Here is a 15,414-nt window from a genome sequence, read left to right as displayed (position 1 = left end):
ATTGAAAATAAGAATTTGTTCTTAACTGACTTGCCTAGTTAAATAAAGGTAAAATCAAAAACAAATCAAGCACATCAATGATGGCAAATAATATTTGAACCCAGGTCTGCTTTCCACCTCCGTCTCTGTCCCTGTCCGTCTTGAGAAGTTGTCTGTTTTTCTCCCTTCAGTCTTGTTTCCGTGTATGCTCCATTGTTGTCACTGCTCCTGTACTTTACAACCCACTTCCAGTGAAGCGAGCAGAGAGGCTTTGTTTCTGCTAAGCAGTGGCGTAATGGGCTAGAAAATGAGACCCTTTTTTTTGTCAGGGGGGATTACTGCCATAGATTACGAAGTAGCCGGTGCCATGATGACAGGAGGAGAAAGCAGGACAGGTTCCTCTGAACACAACAGATTTATCCTCAGTCTTTCTTCAATTTACTCCCTTAGTTTTCACATTATGAAAAATTGCCAAAATGACATTGTTGGAATGAAACAAGCTTGTTTTCATTGGTGTTTTTGAGGGTATTTTCAGGGAGATATAGACTACAGTAAGATGTACAGTATATGTAATATCCAGTGCCATTATGTTTGTTTACATGTCATGCAGATCAACTATCAACAATATATGATAACTTAGTAATGTGACATAATAACGTGACATAATAACAAGGCAACGTGTCACATCTATGTAGTGTAATCAGGAAATCAAGGCTTATTGTGGATCACGGTGACAAAGATATTGATACCATATCTTGTGACAGCTGGCCAAAGACCCTGGCAGGGATACTGGCCTTCCTGCCCTGTGCTCCATCCACATTTGGCTATGCCCCCCACCCTTCTGGTGCCGCTTCACACCACCTCACTCAGAGGGAGAAGAAGGCCTGGCGACGCTGTGACCGGGCAGGCCGGTGGGCAGAGGATGACTATACCCAGTGCCCATATGCCAGCGAGGTGACTCGCATACTGCATGAGCTTACTCAGGTAGGACATTTTTCTCACTAGCAGAGACAACGCAAGACAAGGGGGTCTAAAACGGAATCATCTGAATCATTAACTATTTTTTTTATTTGAGGTAATATCTGGCTTGATTAATACCCATAGGAAGACATACAAACTGTTATTTTATAACACATATGAAATGCATATGAAATCCAAGTGATCTAGCCTCTTCTAACCCAATCACTGTTCTATTACCAGGTGACCATCAACACCAGCAATGCCCAGCCGTTAGCTCAGCAGCTGGTAGCCTTCACCAGCAGGGCGGGGGACTTCAGCGATGTGATGGATGTCATCTTTGTCACACACCTGGTTGAGAGGCTGACTCGCCTGGTGGACCAGCGTAGAGAAGTAAGTATGAAAGCAGGACTTAGCCGCTGTTCACTCACGCACGCATGCGCACGCACACACACACAGAAGAATGCACACACACACAAACCCATGCACGCTCGTGCAAAAACACACACACACACACACACACACACACACACACACACACACACACACACACACACACACACACACACACACACAGCATTTGCCCTCAGCCTCCATGCAGCAGTAATTACTTTGCTAAATCAACAGTTCTTCGCATATTGTAAGAGGGCTTGCAAATTTGACCAATCACTGCACTATTTCCTCATAAAACAGTCAAATCAGTACCAAAAGAGGACTCGCAATTTAAACCAATCTCCACACATTTAACGCATAATATAGTTCAATCAAGTCACACGACAACAAACTTTTTCCCTTATCAATGCATTTTCCTGAGAAATTGGACAAAAGCATTGCATATTGCCATGCATAATGTCAGAATTCCTCTGGCAAAATCAAGCATTATTGCCCCGCAAATGTCATAAAATAATCCCTGGGAAATTCTGGAGGGACTGAATAAAGAACCCCAAACTGTTTTCTTTGGACGAGCTGTTTATAGTCCAATGAAAGGCACATATGAGTGGATGTCTCTTTTTGACTCCAGCTCCATAAATGCTAGACTTTGGGTGCTAATATCCCTGAGATGTCATCAGTGCAGCAATTTGGTAACATGCAATTTGAGGGGAAACTATACATATTGTTAGCTGGTATTCGTGACCTTGTATTATTTAAGCCTGTGAGATGTGAGTGCTTTTCAGTGTTTTTTTGAAAGCAGGGATATGCCAAATTCTGAGGAATGATTTGCAAGAATAGACTTGAAACTGTTCAGATGACATCTTAAATCAGGTGTGTCAAACTCATTCCATGGAGGGCCTAGTGTCTGCTGGTTTTTGTTTTTTCCTTTCAGGTGAGGGCAGTTCCTTACTAATTAGTGACCTTAATTCATCAATCATGTAAAAGGAGTGCAAACCCGCAGCCACTCGGCCCTGCGTAGAATGAGTTTGACACGTGGCTTAAATGGCGGGATCCGCAGGTTAACGGAACTCAATTTGAGAAACCGTACATTACGCTAAATGTGCTCACACTCTAGGAATAAAGGAGTCTTAGCCTGCCACCGTCCACGCTATACTAGCCTTCAAAATTAATTTGTAAAAGCAGTGCGTTTTCCTTCATCCTTTTTTTCTTGCTTATGACAATCATGCACCTGAGAGCTAAGTTGATGAAGAGGTAATTCAGATATCCCCCTAATCTATTCAAAATGTATTTCCTTTATACCAGGGGTCTTCAACCTTTTCTTGCCCGGGGACCCCTGGTGAGGCAAACCGGAGACCGAGGGATCCCCATCATATGTTAGCCCCCCACAAAAATCTATGTTAGCCCCCCAAAAATGCAACATCTTGTCTTATCATCAGGTGATGTAAACAACATTTTAAAATGAATAGATTTCATAGACATTGGTAGTCTATTCTGTTGTTGCTAGCGATATTCATAAAAACATTAAAAGTAAAAATTACAAAAAATGCACTTTTTCAATATTATTATTTGATATACAGTACCAGTCAAAAGTTTGGACACACCTACTCATTCAAGTGTTTTTCTTTATTTTGACTATTTTCTACATTGTAGAATAATAGTGGAGACATTAAAACTATGAATAACACATATGGAATCATGTAGTAACCAAAGAAGTGTTAAACAAATCAAAATATATTTAATATTTGAGATTTGTCAAATACTCACCCTTTGCCTTGGTGACAGCTTTGCACACTCTTGGTATTCTCTCAACCAGCTTCACCTGGAATGCTTTTCCAACAGTCTTGAAGGAGTTCCCACATTTGCTGTTGGCTGCTTTTCCTTCACTCTGCGGTCCAACTCATCCAGAACCATCTCAATTGGGTTGAGGTCGGGTGATTGTGGAGGCCAGGTCATCTGATGAAGCACTCCATCACTCTCCTTCTTGGTCAAGTAGCCCTTACACAGCCTGGAGGTGTGTTGGGTCATTGTCCTGTTGAAAAACAAATGATAGTCCCACTAAGTGCAAACCAAATGGGATGAGATATTGCTGCAGAATGCTGTGGTAGCCTTGCTGGTTGAGTGTGCCTTGAATTCTAAATAAATCCCTGACAGTGTCACCAGCAAAGCACCCCCACACCATTACACCTCCTTCTCCATGCTTCACAGTGGGAACCACACATGCAGAGATCATCCGTTCACCTACTCTGCGTCTCACAAAGACACAGCGGTTGGAACCAAAAATCTCAAATTTGGATTCATCAGATCAGAGGACAGATTTCCACCAGTTTAATTTCAACTGCTCATGTTTCTTGGCCCAATCCAGTTTCTTCTTATTATTGGTGTCCTTTAGTAGTGGTTTCTTTGCAGCAATTTGACCAAAAAGGCCTGATTCATGCGGTCTCCTCTGAACAGTTGATGTTGAGGTTTGTCTGTTACTTGAACCCTGTGAAGCATTTATTTGGGCTGCATTCTGAGGGGCAGTTATTTGCCGATTTCTGAGGCTGGTACCTCTAATGAACTTATCCTCTGCAGCACAGGTAACTCTGGATCTTCCTTTCCTGTGGCGGAACTCATGAGTGCTAGTTTCATCATAGCGCTTGATGGTTTTTGCGACTGCACTTGAAGAAACTTTCAAAGTTCTTGAAATATTCTGCACTGACTGACCTTCATGTCTTAAAGTAATGATGGACTGTCATTTCTCTTTGCTTATTTGAGCTGTTCTTGCCATAATATGGACTTGGTCTTTTACCAAATAGGGCTATCTTCTGTATACCACCCCTACCTTGTCACATCACAACTGATTAGCTCAAATGCATTAAGAAGGAAATAAATTCCAGAAATGCAATTTTAACCATGCGCACCTGTTAATTGAAATGCATTCCAGTTGACTACTTCATGAAGCTGGTTGAGAGAATGCCAATAGTGTGCAAAGCTGTCATCAAGGCAAAGGGTGGCTACTCTGAAGAATCTCAAATATAAAATATATTTTGATTTGTTTGACACTTTTTTGGTTACTACATGATTCCATATGTGTTATTTCATAGTTTTGATATCTTCACCTTTATTCTACAATGTATAAAATAGTAAAAAATAAAATAAAAAATATGGAATGAGTAGGTGTGTCCAAATGTTTGACTGGTATTGTACATTTTCGCGGACCCCCTGCAGTAATTCTGCGGACTCCCGGTTGAATACCCCTGCTTTATATGACTGAAGGCAACTGTAGGGTCTGCACACAAAAGAGGTCAGAGTAGTGTAGTGGAATTACACCCTCATCATTTCATTTCCTCAATCCCATAGCTAGGGGACTATATCTCTGACATAGCCAGTAACATGATGCTGGTGGAGGAACACATCCTGTGGATGGCTCAGAACGAGGCCAGGGCATGTACACGCATTGTCCAGTGTGTGGAGCGCATCGCCGACATGGCTCTCACCATAGACACGCAGGTCATATCAAAGGTAGGTAAACAAACATCAAATGCACACAAACATCTGTAAACTAAATGTTCACTCTTTAACCCCTTAAAAGGATAACTTATAAAGTGTTACTGAGATTGGTTTTGGAATCAAAGCTTAAGGGAGCTCAAAAAGTATTGGGACAGGGACATTTTTGTTGTTGTTGTTGTTTTGGCTCTGTACTCCAGCACTTTGGATTTCAAATCATACAATGACTATGAGTTTAAAGTGCAGACCCCGTTTTAGGGGACCAAAAGAGAAATTCACTGATATGTGTATTAAAAGTAGTAATAAATTAAGTAGTTGGTCCCATATTCATAGCACAGAATGACTACATCAAGCGTGTGTCTCTACACATATGTTGGATGCATTTGCTTTGGTTGTGTTTCAGATCATTTTGTGCCCAATAGAAATGAATGATAAATCATGTTGTGAGGACAGATGCTGGGAGACGAAAACCAAGTACAGGGAGTGAATATTTAAGAAATAACGGACGTGAAACAAAACAAGGACAGCGTCTGGACAAGGGGAACAAAATGACATGAATGCAGACACGGGGAAGAAACTGAGGAAGTGAGAGATATAGGGGAGGCAATCAATATGGTAATAGAGTCCAGGTAAGTCCCATGATGCGCTGATGCGCGCAACGATGGTGACAGGTGTGCGTAATGATGGGCCGCCTGGCGCCAGAGAGCACTAGAGAGGGGGAGCGGGAGCAGGCGTGACAAATGTATTGTGTCATTATGGAGTCACTTTTATTGTAAATAAGAATATAATATATTTCTAAACACTTCTACATTAATGTGGATGCCACCATGATTATGGATAATCCTGAGTGAATTGTGAATAATAGTAAGTGAAAAGGTTACAGACACACAAATATCATACCCCAAGGCATGCTAGCCACTCACCATTAAAACAACAGGGAAGGTTAGCATTTTTGAGGGGGTATGATATTTGTGAGTCTGTAACTTTCTCACTCAAGAATCATTTCTAAACGGTTCACCCGATATGAATGAAAATGCAATCAAATTAAAGCTGACAGCCTGCACTTTAACCTCATAGTCATTGTTTAATTTCAAATCCAAAGTGCGGCATCATTTTAAATCCAAAGTCAGCAAAAAAATTTAATATTTTGGAACTCACTGTAGTACAGGCATGGGCAAAGGCCGGCCCGGAGGCCGTATGCGGCCCGCAACCTGATTCAATACGGCCCGCGGAATCATGCTCAGATCACATAAAGAATTTGCGATGTTATTCAAATTAAAAGCCCAATGAATTCTCGCCTTTGTGTAATGATTTAACTCCCACCACTTGTGGGACATTTAAATGAGGGCACATATAAATAACTGCACGGGGACAGACAGTGACTGAGAGGCTGACAGACATGTCAAAGTTACAAATAGTAGCTAGCTAGAAATTAGTTTTCAAAGATTTCCAAGTTAAGGAAAGTAGACAATTAATATAGGTTGTTCCAGCAAGAGTGGACATCGAAATATTTATTTATTGAGGTATCAGGGAAAGCTGTGTGTTTAGTGTGCAAAGAGAGCATCGCTGTCTTGAAAGACTACAACTTGTCCCGACACTTCCAGACGAAGCATGCAGAGAAATATAGGAATATGTCTTCTGAGCAGAGGGCAAGTGCATCGAAAGAATTGCTTTCTCAGTTGCAAAAGCAGCAAGGTATTTTCACAAAACTGCATTCAGCAAACGATGGAATTGCGAGAGCTAGCTATGTACTGTCCCACAAAATTGCTAAACATAGCAAGCCATTCGCTGAGGGCGAATTCATTAAAGAATGTTTAATTGACTCTGCACCAATACTTTGCCCCGACAAGAAAGAGCTGTTTGAAAATGTTTCCTTGTCAAGACGAACAGTGACACGGCGTGTTGAGGGCACCACAGAGAATATGGAACAACAGTTGAAAGACAAGGTAAAGGATTTGAACTATTTCTCCTTGTACCTGGATGAGAGCAGTGATGCACGTGACATGGCATGGTTGTTGATGTTCTTACGAGGCATTACCCCAGACTTTGAAATTACAGAGGAGCGTGCTTCAGTGCAGTCAATGAAGAGCACAACCACAGGGAAAGATTTATTGGAGGAGGTTAATAAGTGTGTGGCAAAACTGGGACTGAGTTTTGAAAAGTTATCTAGTGTGACCACTGATGGGTGCCCAAACTTGACAAGAAAAAACGTTGGCCTTTTGAAAAGGATACAAAATCCTGCGTGCATTACTCATCAGGAGATACTCTGTAAATGTGTTCTGAAAATTAGCCATGTTGTGGATACAGTCACTAAAGTGGTAAACTTCATAAGAGCTAAGTCTTTAAACCACAGGCAGTTTGTCTCACTGTGGGAAGAGACAGAGTCGTGTCATGCAGATCTCACATACCACAAAAACGTGAGATGTCTGAATTTGGGGAAGGTGCTTAAAAGGGCGTGGGACCTGAAGTCGGAGATTGCTGAGTTTTTGCAAATGAAAGGAAAATATTTGAATTTCCCTCAACTGCAAGATAAAGAATGGTTGGCTGATTTTGCTTTCACTGTGGACATCATGGTGTCACGTCCTGACCCCTGTAAGAGGTCATTTGCCATAGTAGAGCGGTCAGGGAGTGACAGGTGGTTGTGTTGGGTGGTTTTGGGTTTTCTGTTTATAGGCAGGTGTCTTTCGTTGTCTCTGATTGGAAGCCATACTTAGGCAGCCTGTTTTCCTTTGGGGTTTGTGGGTAGTTGTTTTCCGTTTAGTCGTAGTACTTGACGGAACTGTTGGCTGTCGTTTTTTGTTATTTTGTTGAAGTGCTATCATTTAATAAAAGAAATATGAGCACTTTACACGCTGCGCCTTGGTCCCCTTTCAACGACCCTTGTGACAGAACTACCCACCACCAACGGACCAAGCAGCGTGCATTCTCGAGGAGTAAGAGCAGGACCAAGCAGTGTGGTTCAGAGGAGTGGACCTGGGAGGAGATCTTAGATGGGGCAGGACCCTGGACATGCCCTGGGGAGTATCGCCATCCGCAGTGGGAGATAGAGGCAGCGAAGGCGGAACGACGATACTGGGAGGAACAGCTAGGCAGGCAAGAAGAGGCCGAGAGGCAGCGCCAAAACATTTAGGGGGGGGGGCACACGGGTAGATTGGCGAAGGCAAGGTTAAGACCTGAGCCAACTCCCCGTGCTTACCGTGGGGAGCGAGTGACGGTAGAAGCACCGTGTTATGCGGTGGTGCGCACAGTGTCGCCCATACGCACTCACAGCCCGGTGCGCTCGGTGCAAGCTCCTCACCGTTGCCGTGCTAGAGTTGGCCAGCAGCCAGGGAGAAGTGCACCGGTCCAACGTATCTGGTCTCCAGTGCGTCTCTTCGGCCCAGGTTATCCTGCACCTGCTCTACGCACAGTACCCCCCATTCACCAGCACGGCCCAGTTCGTCCTGTACCAGCGCTCCACCCTTGCCGGGCTATAATCAACATCGAGCCAGGACGGGTTGTGCCAGCCCTAAGCGCCAGAGCTCCAGTGCGCCTCCAAGGCCCAGGGTACTCTGTGCCTGCTCCGCGCACTCTCCCTCCAGTGCGCCACCATAGCCCAGTACGTCCTGTGCCTGCTTCTCGCACTCTTCCTCCAGTAAGCCTCCATAGCCCAGTACGGCCGGTGCCTGCTTTGAGCACGCGGTCCTCAGTGCATCTCCCCAGCCTGGTGAGACCGGTTCCAGCTCTCTGTAGGAGGCCTCCAGTGATGATCAATGGTCCGAAGCCTCCAGCGATAATCCTTGGCATGGAGCCTGCAGCGAAGGTCCCCAGTCCGGAACCTACAGAGACGCTCTCCAGTCCGGAGACTCCGGCGACGCTCTCCAGTCCGGAGCCTCCGGCGACGCTCTCCAGTCCGGAGCCTCCGGCGACGCTCTCCAGTCCGGGGCCTCCGGCGACACCTCTCAGCCCGGGGCCTCCGGCGGCGGGCTCGCAGCTCGGAGCCTCCGGCAGGGGCATGCAGCCCGGTGGCCTACAGCACAGAGCTTCCGGTAAGGATCTACAGTCCAATTCCTCCGATAATGATCCACATGCCAGGGTTACAGAAGCGGAGGGATCTGTGGGCGGAACGGGGGTTACGCCCTGATCCGGAGCCACCTCCGTTGCTGGAGGGTCGGAGGCAGAGGAGGGGTCTGGGTGTAGCGCATGAGCCGCCATAGACGTTTGTCACACTCCCTTCTATCCCTTTGTATTTGGGGTTGTTTTTGTTGGGTTTTTGTTTGGGTGCAGTCGGGGTCTGCACCTTTTGGGGGGGGGGGGGGGGTACTGTCACTTCCTGACCCCTGTAAGAGGTCATTTGCCATAGTAGAGCGGACAGGGCGTGACAGGTGGTTGTGTTGGGTGGTTTTGGGTTTTCTGTTTATATGTGGGGGTTTTCTAGTATTCTATTTCTATGTTTTGTTTTACAGGTTTTGGCCGGGTATGGTTTCCAATCAGAGGCAGGTGTCTTTTGTTGTCTCTGATTGGAAGCCATACTTAGGCAGCCTGTTTTCCTTTGGGGTTTGTGGGTAGTTATTTTCCGTTTAGTCGTAGTGCCTGACGGAACTGTTGGCTGTCGTTTTTTGTTATTTTGTTGAAGTGCTATCATTTAATAAAAGAAATATGAGCACTTTACACGCTACGCTGCGCCTTGGTCCCCTTTCAACGACCCTTGTGACACATGGCCCTCATGAATGCACTTAATTCCAAACTAAAAGGGAAGGGCCTTTTTGCACATCAAATGAACACCCTTGTCAAAGCCTTCAAGGGAAAATGACTCCTCTTGACCCGCCAAGTAGAAGCCAACAATCTCACCCACCTTCCGACACTACTAGTCTGTTCTCTATGAGATGACCAGCAGGAGAAGTATACATCGCTGCTGCGTCCTTTGAACAGTGAGTTTTCTCGTCGTTTTGAGGATTTCAAAGTGTTGGAAAATGACATGCTGTTGGTTTCCTCCCCTTTCACCTTCAATGTGGATAATTCTCTCACTGACCAGCAACTTGAGCTTATCGATCTTCAGTATGATGCAGTGATTGGAGAACTATTCAAAACAATGTCACTGACGAGGTTCTATGCATCTCTCGATGAAAAAAACTTTCCAAAGATTAGGAGTCATGCTCAGAAAATGTTTGTAGTGTTTGGATCAACCTCTTTATGTGAACAGACATTTTCATTGATGAAATACACTGCTCAAAAAAATAAAGGAAACACTAAAATAACACATCCTAGATCTGAATGAATGAAATAATCTTATTAAATACTTTTTTATTTTCATAGTTGAATGTGCTGACAAGAAAATAATACAAAAATAATCAATGGAAATCCAATTTATCAACCCATGGAGGTCTGGATTTGGAGTCACACTCAAAATTAAAGTGGAAAACCACACTACAGGCTGATCCAACTTTGATGTAATGTCCTTAAAACAAGTCAAAATGATGCTCAGTAGTGTGTGTGGCCTCCACGTGCCTGTATGACCTCCCTAAAATGCCTGGGCATGCTCCTGATGAGGTGGCGGATGGTCTCCTGAGGGATCTCCTCCCAGACCTGGACTAAAGCATCCGCCAACTCCTGGACAGTCTGTGGTGCAACGTGGCGTTGGTGGATGGAGCGAGACATGATGTCCCAGATGTGCTCAATTGGATTCAGGTCTGGGGAATGGGCGGGCCAGTCCATAGCATCAATGCCTTCCTCTTGCAGGAACTGCTGACACACTCCAGCCACATGAGGTCTAGCATTGTCTTGCATTAGGAGGAACCCAGGGCCAACCGCACCAGCATATGGTCTCACAAGGGGTCTGAGGATCTCATCTCGGTACCTAATGGCAGTCAGGCTACCTCTGGCGAGCACATGGAGGGCTGTGCGGCCCCCCAAAGAAATGCCACCCCACACCATGACTGATCCACCGCCAAACCAGTCATGCTGGAGGATGTTGCAGGCAGCAGAGCGTTCTCCACGGCGTCTCCAGACTGTCACGTCTGTCACATGTGCTCAGTGTGAACCTGCTTTCATCTGTGAATAGCACAGGGCGCCATCGGTGATTTTGCCAATCTTGGTGTTCTCTGGCAAATGCCAAACGTCCTGCACGGTGTTGGGCTGTAAGCACAACCCCCACCTGTGGACGTCAGGCCCTCATACCACCCTCATGGAGTCTGTTTCTGACCGTTTGAGCAGACACATGCACATTTGTGGCCTGCTGGAGGTCATTTTGCAGGGCTCTGACAGTGCTCCTCCTGCTCCTCCTTGCACAAAGGCGGAGGTAGCGGTCCTGCTGCTGGGTTGTTGCCCTCCTACGGCCTCCTCCACGTCTCCTGATGTACTGGCCTGTCTCCTGGTAGCGCCTCCATGCTCTGGACACTACGCTGACAGACACAGCAAACCTTCTTGCCACAGCTCGCATTGATGTGCCATCCTGGATGAGCTGCACTACCTGAGCCACTTGTGTGGGTTGTAGACTCCGTCTCATGCTACCACTAGAGTGAAAGCACCGCCAGCATTCAAAAGTGACCAAAACATCAGCCAGGAAGCATAGGAACTGAGAAGTGGTCTGCAGAACCACTCCTTTATTGGGGGTGTCTTGCTAATTGCCTATAATTTCCACCTGTTGTCTATTCCATTTGCACAACAGCATGTGAAATGTATTGTCAATCAGTGTTGCATCCTAAGTGGACAGTTTGATTTCACAGAAGTGTGATTGACTTGGAGTTACATTGTGTTGTTTAAGTGTTCCCTTTATTTTTTTGAGCAGTATATAAAAAGTCAAGGCACAGATCATCTCGTACTGACTCTCACCTCTCAGCAATCCTGTGCATAGCGACGTCAGAAACCATACCTGACTTCACTGCTCTAGTCAATGCCCATCAGAAACTTCACTCCTCAAACTGATTGAGTAATTTAAATGTAATGTTGAGCTCTCGCTCTTTCTTGTGTTTTTGTGCATACCAATTAACTAGAGTTCTGTCCGTGGTGCTGAATGCACAGAGTACTTTTCCCTCCGTGTAGTTCATTGCATATTTAATAATGAAAATAACTACCAAAAGGAGGAAATGGATGTGGTTTATTTTTGTGCATGTTAAAAAAGTTAAATAAGTAGCATATCTGGATGTGATTTACAGTAGATATACCTGTCAACACAGTCATACACATGATGTACAGTTGAAGTCGGAAGTTTACTTACACTTTAGCCAACAACATTTAAACTCAGTTTTTCACAATTCCTGACATTTAATCCTAGTAAAAATTATTCATTGTCTTAGGTCAGTTAGGATCACCACTTTATTTTAAGAATGTGAAATGTCAGAATAATAATAGAGAGAATTATTAATTTCAGCTTTTATTTCTTTCATCACATTCCCAGTGGGTCAGAAGTTGACATACACTCAATTAGTATTTGGTAGCATTGCCTTTAAATTGTTTAACTTGGGTCAAACATTTCGGGTAGCCTTCCACAAGCTTCCCACAATAAGTTGGGTGAATTTTGGCCCATTCCTCCTGACAGAGCTGGTGTAACTGAGTCAGGTTTGTAGGCCTTCTTGCTCTCCCATGCTTTTTCAGTTCTGCCCACATATTTTCTATAGGATTGAGGTCAGGGCTTTGTGATGGCCACTCCAATACCTTGACTTTGTTGTCCTTAAGCCATTTTGCCACAACTTTGGAAGTATGCTTGGGGTCATTGTCCATTTGGAAGACCCATTGTTGCTTCAATATATCCACATAATTTTCCTCCCTTATGATGCCATCTATTTTGTGAAGTGCACAAGTCCCTCCTGCAACAAAGCACCCCCACAAAATGATGCTGCCACCCCCGTGCTTCGAGGTTGGGATGGTGTTCTTCGGCTAGCAAGCCTCCCCCTTTTTCCTCCAAAACAGTTCTATTTTTTGTTTCATCAGACCAGAGGACATTTCTCCAAAAAGTATGATCTTTGTCCCCATGTGCGTTTGCAAACCGTAGTCTGGCTTTTTTATGGCGGTTTTGGAGCAGTGGCTTCTTCCTTGCTGAGCGGCCGTTCAGCTTATATCGATGTAGGACTCGTTTAACTGTAGATATAGATACTTTTGTACCTGTTTCCTGCAGCATCATTACAAGGTCCTTTGCTGTTGTTCTGGGATTGATTTGCACTTTTCGTCACCAAGTACGGTTATCTCTAGGAGACAGAACGCCTCTCCTTCCTGAGCGGTATGACGGCTGCATGGTCCCATGGTGTTTACACTTGCGTACTATTGTTTGTACAGATTAACGTGGTACCTTCAGGCGTTTGGAAATTGCTCCCAAGGATGAACCAGACTTGTGAAGTTCTACAAAAAAAAATTCTGAGGTCTTGGCTGATTTCTTTTGATTTTCCCATGATGTCAAGCAAAGAGGCACTGAGTTTGAAGGTAGGCCTTGAAATACATCCACCGGTACACCTCCAATTGACTCAAATTATGTCAATAAGCCTATAAGAAGCTTCTAAAGCCATGACATAATTTTCTAGAATTTTCCAATTTTCTAAGTGAAATAATCTGTCTGTAAACAATTGTTGGAAAAATTACTTGTGTCATGCACAAAGTAGATGTCCTAATCGACTTGCCAAAACTATAGTTTGTTAACAAGAAATTTGTGGATTGGTTGAAAGACTAGTTTCCAACCTAAGTGTATGTAAACTTCCGACTTCAACTGTATAATTCTGGCCCGCGATGGAAAAAATATATTCTAATGTGGCCCTCCATGGAAAATAATTGCCCAGGCCTGCTGTAGTTTATCATCCCTTTAGTCTCGCAGCTCAGCATGATCAGCAAATTTGTTTTATTTTTCATCAACATCTTTTTATCGATTCAGTGCAGAATGACACTTCTGAATGACAATTTCAAGGGATCTGCCATTTATGTTCAGACCAGGAAGATAAACTCACTTACTCCCCTTCTTCCTATCGCTCTGACTCCATCCAGGTGTCCCCAAACATAGCCATGGAGGCCTTTCTGATCAGGCCATCTAACTTCCAGGGTCTTTCGTGTATGGTAGTACAGAGAGCCCCCCTGCCACCCTTCTCTGGTCAGAGGAACCAGGATGCCATCGGGGACACGCTGCTCAACTTCAAATGTCACACGGTCAACGGCAGCGGCTCCCCCACCAGCCAACTCAGCAAGGTACAGTACATAGAAATAGAATGACTTGAAAATAAAGCACACATTGAAGGATGAACTTCCTGCTTTTACTCCATGGTTAATGGGTACAACATACATTCAATATGGCTGCCGCTCCTCCTGTTACAGAACGTTGACTTGAATGAGAATCTCTCTTCTAGGAATGACATTTCTACGATACCGTAAGAGTTAATCAGAGATTTTACATTTAATTCTGTCCTAAAATTCTCTCTGTCTTTTGTTTTTTTTAGATAATGCAGCTTGTTATGGTCAAGATTCAAATGCACCCACTTTGGTGTAAGAATAATAGGGCTTTGCTCCTGCCTGGCAGACTTGTTGTTGTCTATTACTCTCCATAAGTTGACATCCTGTTTTGGTGCAGTGGCATGCTGTAGATCAGCCTGTGATAGGTTGCACTGTAAAGGGGGAAGGGTCAGGATTGGTGGGGTGGTTCTGGAGTCAGTGTATGTAGGCCACTCTCCTGTGATGGATACTGTGGCCTTGTGTCCCTGTCACACTAAATCACTGTTACTCCATCATACCTCCTGCTGGCCCGTCCCAAATGACAGATGCCACGTCAGCTACACTTTACAGTCTACATATGCAGACAGGGAAAAACACTCCTCTGGCATTGAAGTGGCATTGTTTTGCAATATTTCAGTAGGTAGTTATACACATCAACTACTGTGTGCATGTGCGCGTGCTTGTGCTGGTGTGTGTGCATGTTTACTTTCGTGTCTGTGTGTTTCTGCATGTTTGTTGACAGTGTCCTCTTATGATTAGTTAATACTATCTACTGTGCTCAGCTATTATTTAGCTTGGTTGCAGTGCCCAGTGCAGCTTTTCAGCGATCTCAGATGGACTAGCCATGGGGGAGAATAGCAAGGCATTCCTTTGATGACTAAACTGTCCCTTTGTGATGTCCAATGACAGAGGTCGATGAGCATGACTAGGCTTATCGAAGTGAGCCAATTCCAAACCAAACCTGTGTGGCTTGATAGACAGGGAGCGATTGCCATTGAGAAAGTGAGCTCTCAATGGGAATGTGACATTGTGAGCGGCACTCAGAGCATCAGTGGGCCACTTAGGGTTGGGATGGAAATGCCGCCAGCCATCTCTCTCTCTCACTCTCTCTCTCTCTTAGCCCTATCTCTCTCTCTCATTGGCCTTGTCCTTGCTCTCCTCTGCTCTCCTCTGGGAGTACAACCCTACGACATGACACTGCATATGCAAAGGCCCCTCCTATTACTGCCGATCTCACACTACCTTGCAGGCCCTTCCTCGCTGAACTGTAACGGGCACCCTGGCAGCCCCTCACATCCACTGTTTAGAGGGTGCTTTTCCAGCCTAGTAATCAGCCTCAATTGCCATTTTTCATGTAGGCATCTGTTATGATTGTTTTGTGCATAGGAATGCCATTTACGGGATTAGAATTAGAATCCTGGAGAAATCGGTTTA

At 44.7% G+C, this 15,414-nt stretch overlaps 1 protein-coding gene across 1 annotated transcript in view; it reads left to right on the top strand.

Annotated features, from left to right (window-relative positions):
* LOC106576780 (adhesion G protein-coupled receptor A3-like) overlaps nt 1-14,344 on the top strand; it is a 167,569-nt gene extending 153,225 nt beyond the window's left edge. The window contains exons 9-12 of the mRNA XM_014154178.2: nt 744-963; nt 1,180-1,329; nt 4,669-4,830; nt 13,762-14,344. Coding sequence (XP_014009653.2) covers nt 744-963; nt 1,180-1,329; nt 4,669-4,830; nt 13,762-13,983 — 754 coding nt within the window. The 3' untranslated portion in view covers nt 13,984-14,344. The remainder of the gene's footprint in view (nt 1-743; nt 964-1,179; nt 1,330-4,668; nt 4,831-13,761) is intronic.
* Nucleotides 14,345-15,414: the final 1,070 nt, after the last annotated feature.

This window comes from Salmo salar, chromosome ssa18, assembly GCF_905237065.1.
Source record: "Salmo salar chromosome ssa18, Ssal_v3.1, whole genome shotgun sequence".
In the NCBI taxonomy this organism is placed as follows: domain Eukaryota; kingdom Metazoa; phylum Chordata; class Actinopteri; order Salmoniformes; family Salmonidae; genus Salmo; species Salmo salar.
The sequence above is the reverse complement of the archived record's forward strand: the minus strand, read 5'-3'. Positions and strand labels throughout refer to the sequence as shown.